The sequence below is a fragment of the Synchiropus splendidus genome, chromosome 1 (genome assembly GCF_027744825.2).
Source record: "Synchiropus splendidus isolate RoL2022-P1 chromosome 1, RoL_Sspl_1.0, whole genome shotgun sequence".
In the NCBI taxonomy this organism is placed as follows: domain Eukaryota; kingdom Metazoa; phylum Chordata; class Actinopteri; order Syngnathiformes; family Callionymidae; genus Synchiropus; species Synchiropus splendidus.
This window is the reverse complement of record NC_071334.1, coordinates 55,499,587-55,527,155: the sequence shown is the minus strand read 5'-3', so window position 1 is coordinate 55,527,155 and position 27,569 is coordinate 55,499,587. Positions and strand designations below refer to the sequence as shown.

Sequence of the window (27,569 nt, the reverse complement as noted above, 5' to 3'; positions counted from 1 at the left end):
GAAAGCTGCTGATGAAGTTGAAGTAGGCAATTCAGATTTCTGCTAACCCACGTCATGGGCCTGCAGGAGGCGCTATACATTCAGATGTAAAGCCACGAAAACATGCGGCTATCTTCAGTAAAATTGCACCACTTCGACCAAAATCTCTAATGATAAATGGATAAGGAAGTATTAAAAGGGATTTTCCTCCAGATTCCAATTAGTTTTTATTATATTATTTATATACAATATATTTATTTTTCATAAGATAAACATGGCCACAGCATATTTATATTGGGCTTGAATTGATAGTTAATTTATGTAACTATATGATTCGAATAAATTCCGACCCGATTCATTTGATGTAAAGTTTGATACATTTCTCTGCTATGTACAACAAAAGAATTTTGGGAAAAAAGAAGAACACATTCAGATGTGAAGTTATTTATGATTTGATGGTGATAACTTTTGAATGTACCATAATATGACATCATTATGTATATACACAGTACGAGTATTGAGTAGTGTTGCTACTGCTACCCAGTTTGTGGGTTAAAAAAAAATCCATGCTTCAGAAGTGTCAGCAGAAGAGAAGTGTGAGTTTTATAGAACAGCAACGAGACCTGGTACGACGGGTTAGAGACTGACAATCGGACAGGAAGCAGAGTTAGAAGTGCCAGAGTTGAAAGTTTAGGGAGGACAGATGGTTTAGAAGAGGAAAGGCAGGAGGCATGTAGGAGGAAGAATGGAGTGGCAGATGTAGTGAGAAAATAAAGAGTAGGTTCGTGGATGTAGTTAAGCAAATGAAGAGAACAGGTGAGACTCTTGGGGATGACCGAGACAGGTGAAGGAGGAGGCTGGTATGCTGTGGCACATCAGGACAGAAAAAGTGTTTCTCAAGCGACACAACGCTTGGTACCGTGTGGTACCGTAGCAGAACTTGTCCAAGGAGGAGGTGTGGTTTGCATAAATTTGCAGAGCAATACAACTATATTGGCACTCAGCTAGGTCATGGGTTCCAGCCCCTATTTCTGCAGATGTTCCTTCTGAGACACATTTCTGAGGGCAGCTACAGACTGACTTTTGTCAAGGTTTGACCTGAAATAAAATGACAGTAGAGACCGTTGGTGCTCACCCACCAAGTTGTCTTGGATTAGCGAGCTGCTCTTTTCAATCTGCTGCTTTTTTTCATTCAATTCATTCATATTAGCTGAATTCACAACGTTACTCCCTGCAATAGATCACATCCCATCTTTATCCAATAGCAGCTAAATTGAAAAACTAAGCTTTATGGTCCCCTTTGATCTGAACCTCCCACTGGAATAGACAACCATTAATCTGGCTTCAGCCGCAAGCCGTTACACTTATGGAAGTAAACAGTGAGATAGAGGAGCAAAGATTGGAAGCTCTAATTCTGAATCATTAGAAAGAAAAAAAAGCAAAGGCAGAGGAAGGATGGGATTTAGGAGAGCTAAAGTACAGTTCAGGCCCACAGGGTGTGAGTGTGTTAGATCTAGTCAGTAAGTACTGTTTTGGTAACTAGAGGGCTTTGGGGTTCCCCCATATTTACACTGAAGCAAATCCATGAATAAATGAATGCAGATGAAGAGACGCAAGGATCGCAGATGGCTGATGTAAATCAGCCTTGGTGTGAGAGCGGAGGAGGGATGGGAGCATCCAGAGGATGAGCAGACGAACAAGGACCCTCCACATGTGCAGCCGTTTTAGGACGCGTAGGTCTGTTGTTGTGTGTATCTTAGTCACCAGCTGTGAAACTCAATCGTAGCGTGCGCAGCTGTGTGTTTGGCACAGTTTCCCTCCTCCTGAGCGCTGAAGCAATTTCTACTGAGCTGTGACAGATGACCCGACTTATTAACCAGTCTCTGTCAGCGCGTTAACTATTACAACCGTCTATTGGTAGCAGCAGACTTTGGAACTGAATCGCTTTGCTAATGCCACTGCAGTCACAGCAGACATACTCAGGTTACAAGTTTACTTTGGCTGGTTGATACTGGCCCATTCTCCACCTCATTCTTGGTCTTCCACTGGTAACCATCATGCCAGAGGGTCACAGGGGGCTTAGGACAGTCCCAGCTTCATTTAAAGAGATTCAGAGCAGCTTCTAATGAATGCTAGAGTTTTCAAAGGTGAGAGCGAAACTGCTTGATTCAAAAGGAATAATTAATCTGATAGGTGATCAATGAACTGAGGGGGAAACTGGATGAGCCAGCTGTGATGAGATTGTACTGATGCGCGAGTGTTAAGCAGGGTCAAGCAAAGAGGCTGCAAACTGCATAAACCACAAGAAGAAGAATGGTTAGGACCCTTATATTTGAACTTACTTCAATCTATGTAACTCAAGCACCAAATTAAACAAGGGTGTCCAAACCACAAGGTCTACAAAGACTGCAGTGGCCGCAGGTTTTTGTTCCATCCCAACAACAGTGACTGGATAAACTGCATGTGCTTGATGGGTTGGAAGAAAAACCTGCACCCAGTGAGGTACTAGTGGACTGGTCTGGACACCCCTGACATGAACAAATGGTAACGTCACGTACTTCTGCAGTAGGCCTGACCAAACTTCAGACATTGAATTCCAACACTCCAATGATGGATGCATGCTTTTGTACAATCACAGTCAAAATGCTTTAACCACAGCGAGACGACGAGAGAGCAGTTGGAAACCATGTTTGGAGCACAGGTTGGTCAGCATGAAATGGAGTCATAAAAGTTTTATGTTTGTCAGAAAGTTGGTTGGGCAGTGGTGTTTCACATTTTTATGTCCCACGTAGAGCAATATCAGTCCCAATTTTAGTCTAGGTAAAGTCCTGCCACCCCAGCTAAAATCGCATGGACAGTGCATCAATGGTAAAATATGACGCATTAAATGGCAAGTGGGAAAAAACGCTTGAAAATTGGGGACAAAATAGACCCTCTAATCACACACATTCAACAATCACAAAGCTTTAAAATCAAAAGAAACTCACGCTGCTGTCATAAAAGACTTTACTGAAAGACTTCTTGTGTTGTGATCTTTAGAATGAGCTGCTTTGAGATTTGACAGATGTAAACACTTGTGGAGGTGAAAATAAACGGTCTCACAGACTACTCGTCAATAGAGGATAGAAGAAGTATCGCCATACACAGCAGTAAATGAAAGTCTATTTTAAATCTTTCAAAATTTCCATCGACGTCTCCACAGGTTGTCAGTGTGGTTCTGTTTACCTCTCTGGGTATGTGTCCATGGTACCAGCCATGGCTCCTGATGTCAGCTGGGCCCAGTTTGAGTTCCTCTTCCAGTTCCTTGCGTAGTTTCTCTGGAGGAGACTCCAGCAGGTACTTCTCCTTGGAGAACTGCGTGAAATAAACAAGAGAGAACAACAAGGTGAGCATCATCTAGGGAAATGACATCATGGAGCGTTTGCATTTAGTCAACAAGGTTGAGGTTTAAAAAAAAAAATCTAGATATGAATCATAATTACACACAATCTCTTGTTGTCACTCCGGAGAAGGTGGGGCATTATGAGCCAGCGGCTCATTCTCTTCGAGACAAACACTCACTTAAACCCAATCGACTCTGACCTGATTACTGAGAGGCAGAAATCATCACGAGGAAGCGCTTATTGCTCTCAAGTACTGTGACGACCTGCGTCGACTTCTGGACCTTCTACAAACACAGTGCGGAACCAAGTGAACACATTCTTGATTTGAAAGCTTCCTATTTCTGTTTGCTCTGAGAACAACACCCGAGGGAAATCTAGGCTGTAAAACATGAGAATTCATTCCACTCTTAATGTTTTTCCAGGTTATTTATCCACAAATACTCCTCAGTCTCTGTCAGTGCATGAGACAGATGACAGGAGAAAAGGAGAAAAGCTAACGGCTACAGGTTGTGTGAGAGCTCAGTAGATTGCAGTCAAAGCTGGTGTTATGGACTACAGCAGCCCAATTATTAGCAAGTTATGGTCATGTATTGAGAAAGTTTCATAGCACCATAAAAAGTCAAAGTCTTACCAAGTTTGTCGAGCCTTATTTTTAGTCAAAATATCTCATCCCACTTGAAGATAAATTCATATGTATATGACATTTCACCAAGATGGAGGGACTTCTGTTAAGACAATACAACCTTAAATATGTTGTTTCTTTTTCACTTGTTCAATTGGCAGAAAGTTTAGGAAAGTTTAAGAAGAATGATGGGCTTGGACCCTATCAAGCAGAGTAATTTTATGACATGCCGCGAGGGATGTGATTCTGAAATGGAGCGGACTGTGGCGACGATTATTTGGGAGTGAAAATGCGCTTCATTTGGGTCGACTCAGCAAGACAAATGGATGACGAATTCATGGGCGCAGTGAGGGTTGTCACTATGCAACAGAAAGATGTACAAGACTGAGCAGAGATGTGAAAGTTTATACAAGGAAATGAGGTAGGAAGAGGGAAGATATTCATTAAAACTCTCGTGTATCAAAACAAACCACAAATCCACACTGGGATGAAAATCGAAAGCAAATGATTTGGGCTCTGATGCAGAGAAATGGGACTCGAGACCAAAAACGGTGAACAACCTTGTCATCCGATTGAATTCCTCTTAATATCTCACTTCACTCGGGTTTTCTAACTTTTCCTTCCCCCTGGGCTCATCCTTTCCTGCAGAAATCTCAAAGTTTCTATAAGTTCCGTGTGACTGACAGAACTGGAGATTGTGGCAGACATTGTACGTGAGAAGAGGAAAAGGTTATTGCTGCTGGTGTTTCTGTTGAGGATCACAAGAGACCGCAAGATCCAAAACCATCGATCTTATCTTTACCAGGTCACTGCGAGATGAAATTACTCACTTCCTCTGTTTCTTCCCCCCTCTCTGTTTTGTCTCTCAAATCCTCAGGGAAGGATGGAAGAATATCGCCTCACTCCTCCAAATTAGATTTAAAAAGTGTGTGCGTGTGTGTGTGTTTGTGTGAAAGGGAGACGAGGCCAATAAAAGAGCTGAGGGGTCAAGTGTGCAGTTATTGCTTTTCCTCAGCTCCGCGGAAACCCAGGAGAGGCCTGCCGCTGAAATGATGCTCAACAATGAACCCAGTGTACGTGTGGTCATCCGAGTATATATGAAAGGTTGTGAGGCAAATTGAAATGTCAGCAGGGCTCCGTTTATGATATGGTTCATGGAATAGGGTGACATCAGAAGGGACATGTTGTCTGACAGATGGATGTTGCAGCAACATTAAAGCTGCAGACATAATAACTGCAGTCACTGAAATTGAAGTCCAACAACCTGATTTGAATTTAAAGAAAAACCTTATTTGAAACTGACCACACCTGAAAGACTGTTAACGGCTGACGAAAGGTGATGCTACAAAGAAATTAGGTGCAGTGGGAAATAAATGAAGTTACAGAAATTGCATTACTGTCGATTTTATTTCATTACAGTGTCATCGGTTACTATGGCAACCTGGATGTGGGGCAGATTACATTTTGTCTTCATCTTTTACGTATATATATAAAAAAAACGGATCAGTTTTTAATACGGTACTCAAGGTTTTTTTCTTTTCCACCTGCAATAAGACACTCTGAGCATTGTGTTTTCCAAAAGATGTGAATGAGCAGACAGTCCATTGAAAGCAACAGAACTTGAACTGTTTGGCTATTAAAATCTTCAAGTCAAGAGAATGCTAGAAAATGATTGAGATACATAAACATGAGACTGAGTGACATATATACATTGATTTTCACATAGGCAGTTCATCAGCAATATGACAAAATGGGTCTGATAGTAGACATTCAGCAGTGTTTTATAGTTGCCAAGGCCTGTTGATCTTCATGAAGTGATCTGACACACACACACATATATACTGTATATATATATATATATATATATATATATATATATATATATATATATATATATATATATATATATATATATATATATATAGTGTTCTAGGTTGGTAGCCAATACAGCTAAGATGAGGACAAGGACAGAAACTCTTTTCAATCACTAACAAGAACATATATAATCTGTTGACTCCATATCATATATTCTGTTGCCTCCCTTAAAAAACAAACAGTGGCACTCGGCAGGCTTTCAAAGAGTCATGAATGTTTGTCTCAGAGGGAAATCAACAATCATGTTGCCGGGAGAACAACAACCGTGCCGCTGTCTGCTCAGTGTCAACAAAACCAGCTCTTTGATGGTTTATTTGGGGACGCAAAACACATCAAACATCTTGAGTGCAAATGTTTCTCAATAATTAACACAGATCTTTGACACTTGCAAAACGACCAAAAAAGTACAGACTTTCGACAACACTCGAAGATAATTTTCCGATGCTTCCTACATGTCAGAAGACAAACAGAAACGTTCACATCGTATTCATTAATTTAGCATCTGGATGAAGCACTGATATAAAAGGCAGCTCATTTGATCACACAAGAAACGCACCACTACAGTGTTCGGGGATAAAGTCTGCAGGTCCACCATCTCATCAAAACCCAGACCAAAGAATCGACAAAGCCGGGAGACCGACAGAGTGGAAACTTAAAGGCAAGACGGCCGACATCTGAGGCGGCAGACCAGACAACAGCAGCTCATTAATGTGGACGGAGCCGCCAACACGCGGGGAAACAGGTAGGCCATTAGCTGCTGAGAGAGTTTCGACAATTTAGTAGCTGATGCAGAACTTTGCAACTTCCCCAGGGGGCGGGAGCACAGGAGAGTGTGCTGTACATTCAATAGCACCGTAAGATCATGATGGATGGAGCTGCACTTTTGGTAAAAGGGCATGATGGAATCCATTCCTTATGTACAGTACGTAACAGAGTTTGATGTGTGAAAACAAGCCCTATATATTTGAGTGTGAAAGTGGTAAAAGTATAGAACAAAACTGCGAGATCTAGCACCTAATTTACACCAGGCTGCTCTTATTACACAGCAGGCCAATTAGACGGCTTCCCCGCACACCGCCGCACCATCTTGGAGTGCAAATTGACTCCGCCATCACTCAGCATCAGAAAAGGGATAGATTTATTTTCTGAAAAGGAAAATAAATGAAAGAAATGATAATGGGGAAGACATCATAACATATGCACATATTTATACATATATTATTCACACCAATCCTTTTAAGATCAGTGTGCCCGAGTGTTTATTTTGTTTGGTGAGTTGATTATTCGTGATGCTTTTGACAACCTCCATGTTCTCTTTTATAGCATCACCAAAAATGTTTTCATTTTATGATGTATAGCAACCTAACACCAAGGCACCGGTGGAATGATATGCATGAAATTGGAGCACAAAAGACTGATTTATTCATTTATTTTAATAAAGATATGAAATACTTTTTTGTTTAAGGAGAAATATCTGCTCTCAAACCTAATCTCCTGTCAAAAATCACCTTCTCTTTTTTGGGCTGCAAAGCTAGCCTCTAACCCCGTTGTCATGGTAACCCCCTAAGTGTTCCTGGCAGTGGGGGAGGATCAGGGTGAGCCTAGGGCGCAGGGGGGGTCCCCACCTCCTGGTCATATATGCACGCGCGCACACACAAAGGTCATTTTCAAAAGCATCTGATGAGCCGCTGTCTCTTGCGGCTCTCCACCCCCTCTTCTGCTCAATTTCACCTCTTCTTTTTGGGAAGATAGAGGACAGGATTTGCTAAACACCCGTGAATCCCCATCTATCTCCTGTTACACACCCACACGCACATACTAGCACTTCATGTACACGTACAGTTCCTGAGTAATATCACTGCTCTCCAGACTAATCCCTGTGTGCCCTCCAGCCTGATTTCCACTGTTATAGTCTTACTGGTTCTCACGGGTATAATGGTGTTCGGGGTTCCTGCAATATGATATAAGCATCTGAGTGAGAGTGGCTAATGGGACCACTCCCTTTAGACTTTTTATTCATGTTCCCCCGGTGGAGCAAAAGTGGTTTTATATCAAGGTTAATGAAAACAATGTTAACCACTTTCCGATGAACAGGTGGCGATACACTTTGGTCCTGAATTTCAAACTTTACAGGAGACACTATTTTATCAAAAGTACGCATCATAATGAAACACCTTCCCAGGTAGTATTCTCTGTCACCCACAGCAACTCTGTGACATCAACTTTCTCTGACTCCACCCAACCTGAAACAGAACCATCACCCTCACCCTCAATGCCTTCTGAAGCTTAGATTACTGTTATTTAATCCGCTGGGCTCCTGCTTCTGAACTCACCCACTTTGATCATAACTGGGGCAGTGACTGACTCTTGTCCTCCTCCTACTTGATCTGAGTATCAAACAAAAAACCTCCAAATCTACAATCTTTTTCAAACTTCTGCTTGCTCCTCAATGCATCCAATAGTCCCCTCCCACCTGGACTTAAATGGAAAACCGCCATCTTATCAAGGGTCAGAGGGTATTTGAAGTATTAATCCTCCTAAGAGGTGTGATGTCTGGAGTATGATGCTTCTGGGCAGGTGGCCCAAAGGTCTAAGGCTAGAAAAGGGACAATGCAAGGTTCAAGGGACTCCATGACAAATGGACGGAGACACCCCAATGCCTGGATATGGGGCACATAAGTAATTGACTGGAGGGCTGGGTCATGAGGCAGTTGGGGTGATTTTTCCTCTTTTCGTCTTCACTAAATCAAGACACTGATGTTGTCGCTGTCATTTTTAGTTCAAACTCTGGCAATTCTATGTTGTTGCTTATAGTATTTTTTCCATTGTTTTGGTTGTTGTTCAAGCTGCATATATAGCTATGTTTTAGCCAATATTTCAACCTTTGAAAAAAACAATTTGTTTTCATAATTAATTGATAGCCTGCCCTTATTCTCATGAAACACTGTTTAAAATATTACGTTTCATCACCACACTGAAAACATTGGAAGTCAACATCTCAGGTGAAAGTGGATTCTTGAGGCCAACCAATTATGAGGACGAACTTGAAACAGATTGCGACAGGAGCATTGAAGTCGGGCGATCAAACAGTCACGGGGAAAATCTGCAGGAAAAACAGACGAGCAACAACTGGTGGAAAGAATATAAGACAGTGACCTTCCACTGTCATTATGAATCAATGTCTGTGGCGCGCACACACGCAGACACACGCAAGCACACACATTGACATCCACACACATCTCTTGAGGCATCAGGAAACCCAACTAGAGTAACTCACACACACAGAACACTGGTGTCAGTACAGTTTCAAAGAGCTCCTGCGTTGACTGACAGCTGGTGGACAGGATATGACACACAGCTACAATCCCACAGAGCCTGCAGCAGGAACATGGATACTGTGGAATTCATCTCCACTCATTCTCCAAACAATTACACATGCAGTCCAATGCATATATTACAATTCAACATCTGACACTTGGGGACCCTCCATTCACTATGTTCGCAGGCTGGAGGAGAAAGAGAGAGCCTACAAAAGTCGGTATTGTCAGTAAATGGACAGTACATTTTAGAAAATATGTGAAATACTGAAATCAAACCATATATATATCCACTGGGTTAGTGGTGTGCATTATCTTTACCTCTTCATACAACATGGCAAATTTCATTATACAAAATGTGTGTGAACGTATGTGAGCACATGACTTGTGAAAATTAGTTCAGCCTACTTGTAAAGGAGCAAGATTCAAGGTTACAAGACTGATGACTGTGACAAAGGTCTGTCTGCAAGTGTATTCTTTTGGAAGACTAGTGTACTAGACTTGTCAGGCTAGGTATTTGCCAACGTCTGTGACCAATTGTGTGGTGCGGCAGCGTAATACCACTATGTGATGACGCGACTTGGGTTAAGCACGGTTAACTCTCAGCAGTATGAATGCTGAAGAATAGACCAGGTTAAGGGTTTGCCAATGAAATGTAAAATAATACTTAAGGGCTGTCAATACATTACAATTTTTAATTCAATTTTAATTTCATTAAATCACACTGAAGCTGTGTTAACTTGTGATTAATGGTAAATGAATCATACATTTTGTAACTGTTCTGAATGTAACATGAGGGAAGATTTTATCCACACAAGAGTAGCCAGTAATGCTTTGCTTTTAGCACGTATTTGAGCCTTTACAATGCTTCTGAAGAATATTCTTGACAGTATCTGTGATGCTGGGTGATTACAGTAACAAATGTTTGCATGAGGAAAGTATTATTTGCCACTCTTGTGTTGATAACATCTTCCTTTAAAGCCTTGGACAATAGATCACATAACCTTAAAATGTATTTGCGCTAGATAGGCAAAAGATCCATCTCCACATCTCCACTTAGTGTTTCATCTGCATATTGTTCCAAGTACCTGTCTCCCTCTGTGTGAACCCAACCGTTCTTCCACATCATTCATATTGTAATTTACTCTCCTCTGTGATTCATTCCCGGTTTCTAAAGCACTTCCTCCCAGTGCTGTTACTTTCTTATCAACGTGACCAACAGCATCCATTAGCACTTTGACAAGGCAAGGCATTGTGAGTAGAACAACGGTGACTCACCATGTCACTGCAGCAGCAGATTTACATTTCAACAATCCTGTGTTAATATGCGTAGAATGCAATAAAGTGCCCATTTAAAAGAGACAAACCAAAATAGTGCGCTCAGGATCTGAAGTTCAGTAGTACAAAAAAAAAAAAACTGGAACAGATTTTAATGACGTTTGACTGCTGTGGTCGACCTCTCATTGATTGAAACTCCCCGATTCCCTAAGCAGAGTTTTTTCTGTTAAAGGGTTAGGGTCTGTTGTAGGCCTACGGGCTACACACACACACACACACGCACACACGCACACACGCACACGCACACACGCACACACGCACACACACACACGCACACACACACACGCACACACACACACACACACACACACACACACACACACACACACACACACACACACACACACACACACACACACACACACACACACACACACACACACACACACACACACAGTTCCTATCTTTATCCTTGTTGGGATTTTTGGAGGTTTCTCATTGACTTGATGCTTCACCAGCCTCTCACCCTAAACCTAACCATCCACCCCCACCATTTCATTGACTTTTATGCTTCCCCCAACCTCTCACCCATCCAATACAAATGACTAACCTTATACCGGATGCTGAACCAAGCCTAAACCCCACTATAATGACCCAGCTATTTTGAAGTTTTCATCCTCAAATTGAGGCTTAACCTTGTAGGGACTGGCAAAAATATCCACACAAAACAAAATGTCATAACAAGTAGGTGTGCTTCCAAAACTGTCCTCCACAAGCATAGCTATCCAAGGTACACACACCCACACATCAGCATCTTTCTTTCCTTGTTAGGACTTTTGGAGGTTTCTCATTGACTTTCATGCTTCCTCCAGTCTCTCTCTCACACACACACATTCCCAAAACACACACTCCGTGAACCATGCACATCAAATCCATTTTTTTAAGCATAAGGGGGCATATCAGACACAATGCTCGACACTACTACACTGTGCAAGAGAGAGGAGGGCATAAACTCTGTAAAGAATTAAGGAGCAATTGCACCGAAGAGATAAATTGGGGCACTGATATCGCCTGAAGTATCAGACAAGATGGTGTTTACAGATTACACACGTTTAATTGTGCGTTCCTATGAAGCATCTGCAATATCCTGCTTGAATCTAATTCCGCTAATGGCACAGCAATTAAACACACCGCAGAGTACAACCTGCAGTGCTGTATTTAAACACGCTCAATAGAATGTATTTTGAGTTTTTGGAAAAAGAAAATCGTGCAGACTTTGTCAGTTAATCAAAAAGAACATGCATTAAGGTGAAGGTTTGTACAAGAGCAAGCCGACTGACAGAAACTGCATTTTGTGCTGTTTGTGATGTTCTTTCAGGGAAAAAAGAAGTTACTGGACCGAGAAACATTAAAAATTAAATATCACACTGGAAAACAGAGTTTAGAGGTGTGAAAAACTTGTCAGTGTGAGAAAGACTTCACGCATCTCACGAGACGGGATGATACAAATGATGGTAGATTCAATTCTAAGTTATAAGTGATGCTGTCCAACCGCTGACCAAAATAAATGGAAAATAATGGATAAACTGTCAACTCAGCAATGCCACACCTTTCGATGCTGTTGCTACGGAAACACCTACAGGGGCCCAGCTGGTGTCTCTCTCAGGAGGAGGAAACGCATATTGGTGTGTACGTGATAGAGAGGTTAATATGTCCCGAGTGTGTTCTGCTCCGTCATGTGCAGTGGTGTGCACTGAGGAAGAAAACAGAGCTGGTTGGGAGCAGTCATCATTTTCTCCCAATGTGAGTGTGTGATGGTCGATATGTCTGGAAAAAAGTATATTAGATTGTTTCACTCTCTTATTGTCAAAATCTTGCCCGGAAATCATGGGTCAAAGGGCACAGGAGCTGTCCTTAGTTTAATATTGAACTTTAGTAAGGCTCCAAGGTAATGATTTCAGTTGAACGTGTATCGCAACAAAGTCAATTTGGGCACTTATTTCACACCAAAGACAACAAGATAAGGGTCTCTGGCAAATGGCAGCTAACACTGACGCACAACTACAATTGATACCTTTTCAATTGTCGCGTGGGATGATGCTTCATTTGTTGTGCACAATCATTAGGGAGAGACATAGCACAGAAGCATCAACGTACGTTACTTTTAACAGAGTCGGAACCTTGTATGATACAGTGATTTCAGGGGAAGAGTCATGAATGACAGGAAGCAAAATACAAATTCATATTTGTTCAAATTTATGAACCAAGTTAACTGCCGTGAACACACAAATTTATTTTAACTTTCATCATGCACAACATAAATGAACAAAAGTAGTGGAAATACTTTGTGAAAAATGAACTGCATGTCATATACAAAGTATTTGTCAAATGACTCTGAACCATTTTACCTCCCTAAATATGACGGCATGAGTACATCCACTTTTTTCTTGCTTTCTCTCTCTCGCTACTCTCGTATTGTCATCTTCAAACGTCCCTTCTGCTCCTTGCACGCTTCCCTCCACATGACTAAAACATGAACCGTGATGTCAAATCATGATTATTTTATCAAGCTTATGAACCTTTGCAGCTAGACTGACCAAATCCATAACTCCTGATTTCAGCCACATCATTTCCGCGCTTCCTTCACCTCTCACACTTTGTACCGCTGCAGAGCAATTTATAGAAGCACCCTGATATAGACCCAGCAGTCTGACACATGGAGCTGTATTTCTCCATCCTTGTTCACACACAGCGCACCAGCCCTTATAATGCAGTTTAGGTTTATGAAAATATTTGTCTTCTTCCATCATAGTTTACTTACAAACAGATAAATCCATCCAGAGAAGACAGATGTCTCATTTGATCTCTTTAATACAACATCAATTGATCTGTCTGCTACTTTATCATTCTATCCAGCGTCTTTTTCCATTTCTCCTCCGCTATTATTTTATACCTCCACTGGACATCCTCCACCATCTATTTTCAGCAAATCACCTCTCTCTCCATCTCCAGCCTGTCAGCTCATCTCTCAGTGCAGCCCACTCTAACCTGCCGTCTCTGCACGTATCATATCATTCCACTGTCTCTCTCTCTGTCAGTGATCCATCCACTCAGTCGCAGTCTGAGAGCAGGAGTGTGTACTTGTTTGTGAGTGAATGTGTGGGAGTACATGTGTGTGTTCATGTCAGCCAACAGCAGAATCCTCATCTCGTTCCATCACCAAGACAAACATGAAGAACGGCTGAGCGACAATAAGACAGTGAAATACAAATCTTAAGGACTTTTTTTTGGAACGTAGTGTTTTGGGAAAAAGGGAAATAACAAAAGGTTGATCATGTGGTTGTTACATTTAAGTTATTTAATAAAAAATAAGTGTAACTTAGCATAATTTTGATACAATAAAATAAAATAATCACGAAAATTCAACAATGACGTTCTAAGCAGTCACTAAACAGTGACCCACGCAAACAAACAGAATCAAAAGTGTCTATTAAAGTACTAAAGCGGTTAAGTATATTTTTTTCTTGCAGTCACAAAGTAAAGCTTGAATGCACTAATTAGAAAAATCTGCCTTTAACAAGCTGCGGCAAGGACTGTGGAAGACATTTGAAGTTGCAAACGTTCCTAACATAATCATGCTTTAGAGTGAATGTAAAAATAAAATGAATGAAAAAGGGGGAAAATACTTATTAACGCGCATCAAATAATGAAGGATGTGCTTTGATTTCAAAATTAAAAATGCAGGTCCTCTCAAGGATTCTTGACCCCCCGCTGTCTCCCTTTATATCCACCTCTAATTATTTTTCACTCTGCAAATGGCTCACTTCCCAGTTCTCATTGCCTGATTGAGTTAGTACGAACTGTTGCTCTGACAAAACTTCAATTTAAATTGCAAGAATAGCTTGGAATGATGGCTGTCAAACGTTCCGACAATAACAAGTTAATATTATATCCTTTTTTTTTAAATCTGAAGTAAAAAAAAAAGAAGTAATATTAAGCAATTTTATGATTTATACTAAGCTTTTTTTGTAGATTGATGCAACCAAGAGCACTGAATATATCATTTCAAAGCACTGGCCATAAATATATAGTGTCCAGACAGTTAATGTTGTTTCCTAAATCAATAATTCTTCCTGAAGGGAGTGAATAAATATTTAATTTCTTTACAGAGCGCTCACAGAGGACAGTAAAGACATTAGCTCTCAAGAGTGATTCTAGAGATTTTATATATTTTGTTTTTATTCATATTAATTTTCACTCCCACCTTTCACAAATTGCTATTTTCCAGCAAGAAGGCTGCTGTCGACAGAAAACAATTTTGAAAACGTGTGAAGGAAGATGTAAGAATGTGACAAAGTCAGTGACGCTTGAGCTCCAAAAATGGCACTTTTTTTTCTCAAATGAAGGCAAATATGAGGTCGAATTAATGTCACCGAATGCTAATGAATTCGCCATTCAAAGCATGTTCAATGATTTTCCTCCAGGCTGACAAGTATACAGTTAGTTAGATGCATGCACACAGACACACACTTGTCCTCTGGGCCTGTGCCACGAGCTGTCATCTTCTCTGCCCTGGGTTGGACCATTAATAGCTAATTTGCAGGCTTTTTGGGCTAAAAGGTCACGGAACTGATGGATGGAAGGTCGCCGGACTCATCAATACAAACCTCCTACCGTCTCTCTCTCCACACACACACACATGCACACACAAAGGCAGACCCAGGTGCCAGTAAGTGTGCATACATTAGGAAATAAATTGCTACCAATCACATGAACACGCACGCACATAATAACCATCCGCAGCAGACGCATCTATCTTTACAGTGACGCTCGTGAAGACAAAACCCACAATGCTCCCCTCCTGGGCAGTTGAGGAGAAAAAGGAAATAATGGGGGAACACAGCAGTTGGAGGACGCACGAGTGACAGAAGGTGGGCAGCTTCATATGATACACAGAAGAAGAAGCTTCTTCCATAGAGCTGCAGAGAATACGAGGATATAATGACGCACCATCAATTCTACTCTCAATGTACACTGCCATTGCAATTAGCAGCAAGTAATTCATCGACTTAGCAGGTCAAAACAAAGCAGTGATACATAACAATAAAACATGTGGTGGCCTGAAATAAAGAGTTCTAAGAAGGCCAGCACTTTTACGGTGAGGATACGAGTGCTACATTGTGGAAAAATATGTTCCAAATCCCAGGACAAACACATTTGACAACATTACTTTTATCAGCTTGCGCTGGCTGTGAAGCTTAACAGCTCAGCATTCACTTTCCCTTGAGGTCCCCTTTTTTCCACCGCTTGAAAGGATTCGGGAGGGGTGAGCTAAGTTGGGTTTTCTTAATGGGAAGTGTAAAATAAGAATGAAAATATATTAAGTGTCAATGAATTGATGGAGGAAGGAACAGAATAGTGGGAGGAAATGCTGCCAGTGTTGGTGGTTAAATCACCTGGCACTCCAGTCCCACTGTAAATGAAAATAGATTATAATCCTACGTACATCCTATCATCATACTTTATCCATAATGTCATTAGTACAGATGACACATAACAATTGTTTGCGTTACCACTTGCTTCTGTACATGACAATTGAAGCCCTATGACAATATTTTTGTGGCCCTCATGAATTCAGTGAGAAACTATGAAACTGAACATGTAAAAATGCTTCCAATAGAAAACTGTGCACCTTGCAATCATCATTCTGTTTCCACACAGGCTTTTACAACTGAACCCTGTGGGTGCCAAAGTCACAAAATTGCATGCCTGCATTTAAATAGCCCAATCTGCAAACATGAATCCTGGTGTAGTTACTGCTTTACACAAGCAGATGGCGGACACCTGTAACTCAAACCTGAGCAACATCTCAAATCACTGCTGTTGTGACTCAGAACGCTGCACTAGCGTTGCTCCTGTGAGATTCTGATGATTCTGAAAACGTTACTGCTGTTGTACATATGACCTCATCGACACTGTACGGTGGATAATACTAGCGATCCTCAGTCTGTATACTGCAAGTGCAGGGTTGAGCTCTCTTGCTGACAGAGCCAGACAGTAGCTGCGGGACTACAGCAGATTATTTTTAAAATGAGGTTGTCTGTCTGAAGCACGGTCACTGTGTCTTCCAATGCATTCCTCCGCGCAATACTCCCACACACGCCTCTTTTCCACACCTTTTCCAACTGTTCAGATTCCAGTTTAATCACCCAATTCCGCAATTCTGGCTGTGATTCCATGATCGCAGACATCATAGTTATATATATATATATAGTTTACATACAGTCTAGTAGGTATTGGGTGTTGTCATGAACGAGTATTGGCTAGTGTTAGTATAGCAAAATAGGCTAATAATAGGCTATATCACTGAAATAAATGGTGCCTTAAGGGTTAAATAATCTTCACATATTATCGATTTAAATGAGAAACTTAAAATAAAACTACGTAAATGAAGTGTTAAATTATCATATAACCAACTTTAAAAAGCATGATCACCTTTTGATGTCTGAATTTGAAGAGATTATTATTATTGTTATTGTTATTAGGATTGTCATTGAGAATACATATGGAGTTGCCATGACTCGCAGCTCCAGTACGCAGTGCGTACGAACTTTGCCTAGTCACAGTACAAACAATGACATATTGACCCGCCTTGGAACTCGACACACAAACGTGCAGGAAGAGGAGATGCTTGCGAGGACAGAAATACCAGAAAATGGACACAAGCTGAGAGAGTGAGCATCAAGTGGCATGTAGAGATAACAGAAGGTTAGTGACAGGAGTGTAAGCAGTTGAGATATAAAAGAAAAGAAAAGTCAAAGCAACAATAACCCTCAAAAGTTAGCAAGAGTGAACGATAACAATCAGCTTTGAATCCTTTTTGTTTTTAGCATCCTCGCACAAGTAAACACTTCCTGGTCTCCTCTCATCATGAAACCAGAAGAGAGCTGCACGCCCTGGAGCTGTGCTGCCATTGGTAGTTGATGATGTCATCTTCTGCTGGAGGCTGAGCACTGAGCTATATTATTGGCTGGCTGAGTCAGACAGTGAAAGAAGGCGCTGCTGAGGTATCAATTCCATTCATACAGAGGCAGCAATAGAGTGGTGATTGTGAGTGCGCATGTGTCCATTCTCACTGAAGCATGAGAATCATGTCCATCACACAGAGAACCTGCTCTGATGCTGTCTAATGGATGTGTCCTGTCAAACACATAGGCTGAAAATTCAACATCGACACTAACACACACACACAGACACACATCAAATCTGCAAGTAATGAAGCATGCACACTTGCACACACAGCTGATGGGGGGTTGGGTAAGTTACGATGGGTGTTGTCTGCTTGTTGTTATCGGGTGGTTGCCATGGTGATGTCGACTGACTTTTAAGTGCAAGCTGGGACTCTCAAATGCAATAAACTAGACAGACACACACACACACCCATGAAGGGTATTTTCAGTTCTTCACAGTGTTAGGTAGAGCTGCGCCCGTGATTGCTTTCAGACCACGACAAACACTAAACAGGAAGAGACTGGATGTGTGAAGGTGTGAGCGTAAACAATCCCCGGAGAGACACCCAGCAGGCTCCCTTGAGTGAGGCTCATGGGAAATTTGCCTGGTATTGCGCGTTGAAATGCTAAATGTTCACTCTCGTTAGTCTTGAGTTTTTTTCCCCTCCTCCCTCCCCCCGCCGCCTGCCAACACCCACACCTCCGACTCTTCACCTCCGCACATCTGTTTGAGAATCTAATGCCACTCGCAGGTTCAAATATTCACAACACATTATGTGATCAACACACTGCAGAGAACACCCGTTGTATATTTTCAGCACTAGTCATCGTCTTCAACACAAACAGCAAAGAGCCTTTTTACCCTTTCAAACCTCTCAAGAGAGTTCCCTGCGTAGCAACATCAGCAAGCACATCACCACCTGGTACGGTCTCACCTTTTGTTTTGACATTTTTTTGCCCACTTCAAATCCAGCCTTGAGGTTCTTTGGACTTGGTCTCAGACTTTCAGACACAACGCAGAAACAGCCCAACACATACGAGCAAACAGTAAGCAGACTGGACACAGTGGTTGTAAACAGCAACACTTCCCACTTCACGTTCACACTTGGCAATCTGTGTATTTGTGCAAGCACACTTGAACAGCCCGTTCCATATGCAAGCAAGTTACAGCTGACCTGAGCCTGGTGCAGTTGGCAGGAGACTTTCATACGGTACAGTTACATGCACACAAGCGAAGCTCTTACTTAGTGTTAGATTCCTTCCACTTCATCAGCTTCATTATAATCTTGATCACACATCAGAAGCCTCCAATTTCAAATGCAAACAGAACTGTTCATAAAACAAACTGTTTTTGCATTCAATATGTATCGCTAATAAAAACACACCACACTTAATAAAAACTTCCCTCCCTTTAACTAGTACAGCTCTTCAGTCAGTCACAGAGATTCTGCTACTCTTCCGCCGACACGTTCATTTTCTAGGCTAAAACTAAATAATTATGCGCATGCATGAGTTCTCAGGCGCATGATCTATGTGTGCTCCCTGTATGAGTCCAATCCTATTACCCTGAGTGTTGATCTGATTTGAATTGAGTTACATCCAGCACCACTATCTCATTTCATTCAATTAGATCTGTTTTATCTTTTATCAGTGTCTTTATCTGGTTCCTGTCAACACAGGAGTCTGTTTCATTAACAGCCGGCACTATGAAACGTTCACAGACCACTTCTATAGAGAGAATTTGGAAGCTGCTGGTGGCAACATCAAGCTGTATTTAGATCCATAAATTCATGCAAGCCTAGGTATGTTGGAATGCGCAGATTCATGAGTGAATGTCTGGGAGTGTGTGTGTGACAGCAAGAGGGAGTGTGTTCATTGCAATTCTCAGCTGCTCTCTGCAAATCACCCCAAGACGCTTTAACAACCCCGGCTCTTTCCAAAAAGAAAACCATGCATTAAAATCACTGCTGAGGTCTAAGACCTTTCATACCTTACAGCCATTCTTAAAATCCCAGCAGGAGCAGTGATTACACCACCACCAACAACAACAGACCTCTGAGAAATAAGAACCAAGGCTCGGATTCCAACACAAAATGACCCCACTGACAAAAACTGCCAAACTGCATGACACGACAGTTTTACCAAATCATGAGGCTGCTGCTGTCGCAGAGTGCGGAGAAGGCAAACGTAACCTCATTCTTATTTTTAACAGCTCTCTAAATCTTACATGACTCTCATGGTGCAGATTCAGATTTCATTACATCCAACAATGATTATGGAGTGAGTTCTACTACACTGTTTCCCATGTGATAAAAGAATAATGAGATCAAAGTAAAAAGTTAAAGTGAAGTGCTAAAACATCACCACCAATAGATGTGCTAAGGATCATTAAACATTTCAAATGCAGGTTCAAATATCATGAGCGCTATTACTCAAGCTGACATTGTTGCCACACACAACTGAGGGATGCCTCAAATGCGTCTTATCTGTTGCAGGACTCTCTTATACCCCAGATCATTTTCAAGCAGAAAGTTTTACCTTTGTGTCAGACAATGGGTATTAAAAGCATAACAGCCCCACTCAGTGCCACAAAGCCCCATTGGTTTAGTCTGTGGAGAGCCTAGACCCTGAAGTTGCAGTCAATAACCTCTGCAAACCCGGAGGTCAGTGCAGGTCGGGGATGAAGGGTGCCAACAATTGCCAAACTGCTGCTCCAAATCCCTTCACTATGTTCCACACCCCTTCAGCTGTGTCTGTTCCACCATGTGCCAAGCCACAGAGTCCATCCACGAGAAATTGTTTTACTCTTTGCAAAAGTGCTTGTTGTATTTCAGTTCTAGCTATTGACATTTTTAGTCATAGTTTAGTGGTCAAACGTTTCGATCTACAATGTTTGGTCAAAAAAGTTGCCTCCTGAATTTTACTGCGCAAATAGGTAGCAGTTTCCTATTGGGGTAGGGTACAGAATCTTTATGCCACCTGACTACCCGAAAGACTGATGCCACAAATTGTGAGAGAGTGGAGCATGAGGCATCTTTTTCACACATGGACAGTCACCACACCCCGGACGCCACTGACGTCCAGGTGTCATCGCCATTTCCTTGCTTCTCGCGTGTGTGGTCTAGGACCTTGGTAAGTGCCATAAGGCCACTGGACGTGCAAACCCATCATGTTGCATTGTCACAGCTCTAGTTAATTTTATGTTTCCATAAAAGGATACTTACATAACCAATGGCACCACTTCTTCTAATTAAAAGCAATGTCACACGGCTGGCTCCTAAAATAAATATTTGTAAGTCATAAGTGGGTGATTTATATGCTTTATCTAATGCCTGTACGTATTCATTAAGCAGGTATGTTTGCATTTATTTTTAAACGCATTAAGGGAAATGGGGGTAACAAAGATAACAGTTCAAGTAAAAGGCTCAAACAAATCAATTTAAAATTATTATCCGCATAAATCCTTGAGCAGACATTAGCAACATTGAAGGAGAACGGCGTGGAGCACCACTGACTGCATGGTCAACACAATGTGACACTCGCTCTGGCATGTAAATGCAAAAGCTAATTAGAACTCCAGCAAAACGGTGACACTATCTTAACCTGCCGGAGTTATCTTCTTTAAAGGCGGCAGCAGTTTAACAGAGCGGTGGCAGCATGTGTGTATGTATATATTTCAAAGCGCCGGTCATTCATGTCATGCAGGAGAGGCGATGATTACAGTGCGCAGTGACGTGGAAAGCCTGACTCTAAACCGTAGCCTGCAGCTCCTGAAAAGAACCATCCTCTGCATTTTCACTTGTTTGATCCATGAGTGTGTTGATGGAGCCTCTGAATAATGACTCCATCACAGCTCGAGGTTTTCTTATTAAAAGGACTTGACAGAACTTTATAGGGCGGCTGAATATTATTCAATTATTGTAATGCCATTATTAGCATAAGAAGATGGAATTTTCATTGCCCTTTTTATAGTTTAATTGCCTCAGAGCAAGCACTGCTTTATATCCAGCAAATCTGTTATGTATGGAGTTTGTATGTTCTCAATCTGTTTCTTCTTCAAGGAGCTCTCAGTGAATAACAATAAAGTAATATACAAGCTTCAAACCAAGTTACCTCTGATGTGAGATATACCTTCTCTAAGCCATGCTTTTCCAAAGTTGCAGGTCAGTCAATGAATGTGAAATTTTGGCTGGTGTGAGAGCATGTTTTGTCTGTCAGGTGTAGACCGTGGTATGAAGCAACATTGCATTTCTCTGTATTCCAATGAAACATTTCAGGTGGTAGTTATAGACTCAAAAATGAATGACTTATAAGGCATCCTTGCTAGGTTTCCTGGATATGTTTCAGGACGGGCAGCTGAGTCCCCAGCACATACTACAGCACCAAGCAAGATCATAAATGGACATGTACATATGATCCGGATTATGATGAGGGATTAGTACTTTAAAGAAGATCGTGGACTAACTCTATCAATCACACTAAACTGCCTTTAAAAACATACAAAGACGTTCCAGTTTTTTTAAACTATGTTAATAATCTGATGATGCTGTGAAAGAAAATTATAAACTTTCTTTTATTTTCCTCAAGTATGAGGGAGGTTGGAGGGGAGGATTTTTTGGTACCAGCATATGATGCATGTGGATGTCAGCTTTTTCCTTAGCAAGTAACCAAAAGTTTACTCACAGAGAAGGTCAAAGAGACACCTCTACCAAACAAGCAAGACATTCTTCTGAAATATTTATATGAATATCCAAACAAAGAGAGACCCAAGCATCCTACTTTTATAGTTCAGACTTAAACTGCCGCCATCCTTGAACCTCAATATGAATTTTATAATAAAATATGGCCTTCTTCTTCTTCATCTGCCTCACTTTATTTCACTTCAAAGAAAATTATCTTGATCATTGCATTTGTATGCAGTTTTGCTGGTTGGGAAGTGATAGGATTAATCGCCAAATCCAAGCCTCAAGACAAGTAAGCAATATTTTTTTTAATCCTCAAACAACTACCAGGGGTCATAATGCGCAAGTTTATCAGCTGTTTGTCTAAGCCTAAAATATAATACTAACAAGTCTGATTATTTACACACACACTGTGGCACGCATACATTCTGGCATAAAAGTGTGTACACATGTGAAATACATAACTGGCACGGGCGGGCTTGTCCCTCATTACTGCCAAAAAATGTCACAGCACTCTAATGAGGATGTGCGCTCACAAATACACACACACCCACTCGCACAGCTGCCCTTCACACTATGAGCCTGCAGGGTGTGACAGGCAGGCAGGCCAAAAGAGGATTTGTGGTGAAAAGCTCTGGGGAAGGGGGGGTGGAAGGGGCGAATGCGATAGGAGGAGTGCAGGAGAGGGGATTACATGGTGAATATTTCAATACTGAAAACAGCGCAATTGGCTGCGTTTCTGGCTCGGACAGACAGATACACATAACGGCATTAGTCTGCGCGAATCTTCCACACCACAGTGAGCTGACACGACCGAGAGCGGGGTGAGGGGTGGACCACTGGGACCCCCGAGGAGCCCACTGACAATATGATTGCTGGTTAACCTGCTGTGACGGAGTGGGATAAACCCAACAAGGCTCAACCCATTATCACAATTCTGCTACTTTTCTGAAGGACAAAAAGTGGCGCATCACTGAAAAGTTGTTTGACTTATTGTGGTGGGTTCTATCGGAGAAAATCCAATAATTTCTAAGTGCAGGCTGTCAACTGTGGAGCTTATAGACGCTGTGTATAGAACAGGCACCAAGCCAAGGCGACAAGCTACAATGTCTTTTAATAAATGTTATTATCTGACCTGCTCCAGGGAGTCAAACCCGCGTAAGGACGGGACATAAAGGCAATAAAGCAGGTGATCCCATGGAGTTGCTGCAGGATATCGCTACAGCGCTGTGGTACACACTGCTTTTAAATCTATCACCTTTGGTTGCAATGAATATTACTAATTGGATAAATAGATGTGTTTAATTGAGTTTTTCTATGCATATAAAGGGATTCAAGTTTTACCCATGTATTCAGTTAAAAAACATTTAGAGCAGGGACCGATTTACTGACTGAATTTCATGAAACTATTCAAACTGAGAAGACATGATACGACCTAAAAGACTGACACAAACGGTCAGTGGACTAAATATATTTGTGTATATTGAAAATGCCACAACCATCACGGCGATAAGGTGATAATATGCAATCTTGGTTTTGCAGTTGGCCTTGGTGGATGCAAATGAGGAACATGATCACGGATGTTAATCGCCAGGGTGTGCTTCAGGCCGAATATATGGAGCACCTCAGTGACCTCTCGGGACAGCTGTTGTTAGATCACCAGATATTCATTTAGAATCTCTGCAATCGCCGAATAGTATAAACTTATTGGAAGATGAATATATAGATTTATCAGCTTCGGTGAGTGCTCTCCATGAAACTGATTTCAGATGTTCTTGGCCAGACACAATGGTCCACCGATGTGCTGTAGTATGGAGAAGAGCAAGCTGGTGGACAAGTATTTGCCATAAAGTTGAGAAGCTCAGTAATTCACAAGAGGGAAAGGTCATCGGGGACCTTCCTCCTGATTTTCCAGGGTTTTTTAAGGACCAGTGAGTCGAACAAGTCTGGAGTCACAATACCAGGTGGTACTGTAACTCAGATTAAAACCTCTCGTTGGAGTGGCAGCATACTCGACAAAAGTTGACCAAAAGTTTTGCATATTACAAGGTACTGGTGAGGTGCCATGTTGTGAGGTTGGAGGTGAACTGTAACCTTCCAAATACAGTCAGGCTGCAGGAATGCTTAAGGACAGAAGTGCCGGTTGCTGGCTGGCCTGATGGCGGCCACATGCTGGTGGGGTCAGCAGGGATCGCAGCTACAGCCAGGAGAAGAGACAGAAGCAGAGAAAGAGGAAAGAGAAAAGGGGTGGAGATGGGACGTGGAAAGGAAGGATTAACTTCAAATAATCAAAGGACAGGAGAGGGGATGGCTCTCTTTATTTGTGTGCTCATGCATCTGTTTATGTGCATGTGCGTGGGTATCTAGGGTATTACGGGTTGGGGGGGGGTGTTCGCGGCAGGAGACCAGAGGGCAGCTACTCTGTCCCAGTTACAGATGCGCTGGAAGCACTGGGTACAATGCAGACACAATGGTTAAGTAGCATGACTGAGTGCATGTGTGTGCGATGTGTGTGCGCTTCTTTTCTGCGCATGCGTGTGTTTACAGTGAAAATGCCGCTGTCTAGACCAGAGGATCAAATGTAATCTCTTCCACTGATACGGCTGATGAGCTGAGGTCGCTGACACCATCACCGCCACATGTCAAAGGTGAAAACACTCCATTTCTATTTAGGATTTTGAGTTTGTTGTTGTTATTCCACCAAAGGCAAAACCACACAAATTCTTTTGACGACGCACAGCAATAGTAAGTGGACGGAGGAAACAGCCAGGATTAAAGTAAAGTTGCACCGACTCAGGGGAAAGATAATCTGTTTCTTGTGAAGAATTAAGAAAAAGAAGAGCGACATTAGATTGTGACAGTCAAGTTTTCTGTTGGGCATTTTCTTCAGAAGGTTTAACATTCAAGAGTCATATTAACAGGCTCTACAAGTGGCTAAAATATTACTGTTTTCTTGTATATGTTTTGTTGAGTGCATACGATTCCAAATTGTTGCGGAATGTCACAAACCTTAAAACAGCCGTACTTTATTGTTGACAAAATTGCCATGTCTTACTTTCAATCTGAATGAACTAGTTACAGACAACAAACTGTTGTGCATTTGACGAAAGACTAATAAATCACACGGGTGAGACACCGAGAAGCCATCAATAAGACGGCGAACGTGCCGACTAAGTAACGATTCCAGCACTTCTTTTCTGGAAAGCGCACGCCACTTGGGTTGACACACATGATTGTGTGAGGCTTACTTTAATTAGAATGGATTGAGGGAATCAATATTGGTCCGCTGACTAAAATAAGACAGTTTGTAAACAAACCCATGTCACAGTGAATTAAGCAATTATTTATTTTTTTCCAAAAGCAAGACTCCCATCTTCTGTCTCGCCATTCTGAAAGAGCTAATTAATTCAACCCCCACTCGCTCGCCTAAAACCCTTTGACAAAAACACCACACTTGACGCCCATGACAGATTTCATTTGAAGAACTTTATGACTTCGTAGCTTTCAAGCGCTTCAATCTAAAGCAAAGCAGATGCCTTCACATGCTTGAAAGGCTGCTATCTAGGGAATGGAATAGAAAAATAAAACCAGGGTGAGAATCCAGAACTGTTGTTGGCCATATTTTACATAGCAAGTATTAGACAAAATATAGAGGTGAAGCAGTCAACTGAAATTCAAAGCAGTTGCACTTTTAGAAAAAAACACAACTGACAAGATATCAAGATCACACTTGTCACAATCTCCAAACAGAAGAACTACCGTCCAGTAGAGTACCATAACCTCAGGCCACATTTGGCTCCTCAAATGTCACGTACTGTATAGTATCCAATAACCCTGTGTTATCTAGTTAGTGCTGTGTAGTCAATATATCTGCGCTTGTAATGTCAAACAAAATCTAGACCAGTGGTCATAACCAGTAAAGAAACTCACAAGTTTGTGAAGGTTGAAAACAAATCAATATGTTCACCAAAATAAAACGTACTGTAAATATAATTTTGCTCCAGAAATAAAGTCAGATATTGGGTTTCAAGCACAAGGCCAGAATTAGACTGAAACTAGAACTGTACACTGAACTGTAGCTCCCACCCACTTTTTCACCTTCTCAAAGTCAAAAACATAGACCCATCATGTTCTTAGATAAAGAATGAGCGCCTCATTCTGTCCCTCCGTCTCCCCCTGCCTTGCTTTCACGGCTTCTACCTGACACCCACACCTAGATGATATCATTCGGCTGCCTGTTATCATGAGGTCAACATTATGGGATACTGGGACCGAAGGAGAGATCAAATAGCCTCACAACATCAGTAAACTGATGCAACAGCTTATCATGACAGAACAACACTCATACGTGTTCTTACTCTGAAGTTTAAATTTGCTTTGCAGAATCATGACAATTCATGGAATGCTGGGGGCAATATGGCCCAACATTTTTTAAAGGAAAGGTTCAAGAAATAAAACATTGTCCATGATGACCAAAGCTGCCAGGGAGAGCTTTCTTTCATTTCATTTCAACACTACATGCCACATATACTTTATACACCACTTTCATCACCCCTTACATTCAACTGAAAATTCAAATATGAGAATTGAAAGGTAAACCTCAAGCAGGATGTACACCAGTTCAGTCCAGAATAACGCAGTGAGGTCGTCATTAAACTTGGTTGGCTGGAGAGCCCGCACTAGATCTACACCAAAATCTCATCAAGATAAAAACAACAAACAGCTAATACAATGAAACACCACCAACAACATACACCACAAGATAAGTGGCAGGCTCACCACACACTCACCTGTACTTGCATGAAGGATCCCCGATAGAAGCAGCATGCTGCAGCCGACAGCGCACTCCAGAGACTACACCTTTCCGTCATGGTGAACACACACCTTGCTCTGCTTTTTTTTTTTTTTTTGTACCTGCGGCAGTCTCCTTCTCTTTGCTGCCTCTTCTTACCTCGCCCTCTCAGTCTTCACCCCACCCAGGACGTCCAATCTCACCCCGAGCCCTGAAGATAAGCCGGTCGCAGCCCTGCCACTCTCTAGCTAACAGCCTCTCATCATAGTGCCATCACTGTGAATGAAAGCTTGGCTTAACGCTGAACAGCTAACAGTTGCAGCTGGTAACCGCATCAGCTATTAGCTACAAGAGCGAAGCGCTAACAGCTGCTGCTGATAAGAGCGAGCGATATTAGGGCTCCTGACATCTCTGCTGCTCCAGCCCTGCGCCGGCTTCTGCTCGCTCTTCCTCTGGCTGCACTTGCTGCACTTCACGAGGCTGCTAGGGATTACCTCATTGCTTGCTGATGAAAGGAGAGTGGGTGGGGGGAGGGTGGACCAGTGGGAGAGATGGTGGGAGGGATGGATGGATGGAGGGAGGGAGGGAGGGAGAGAGAAGAGGGGGGTACAAGTCGGCAAAAGCAGAAGCA

At 41.9% G+C, this 27,569-nt stretch overlaps 1 protein-coding gene across 3 annotated transcripts in view; it reads right to left on the bottom strand.

Annotated features, from left to right (window-relative positions):
• The window catches only part of sh2d3ca (SH2 domain containing 3Ca), a 49,754-nt gene that overhangs the window by 8,991 nt on the left and 13,194 nt on the right, over nt 1-27,569 (bottom strand). For 2 of the 3 annotated variants that reach the window (XM_053881924.1, XM_053881932.1), the window contains exon 5: nt 3,205-3,333. In XM_053881924.1, the coding sequence (XP_053737899.1) occupies nt 3,205-3,333 (129 nt within the window). Of the gene's footprint in view, nt 1-3,204; nt 3,334-26,936; nt 27,410-27,569 lie in introns of those variants that run through there. The other variant, XM_053881941.1, reaches the window with a different exon arrangement.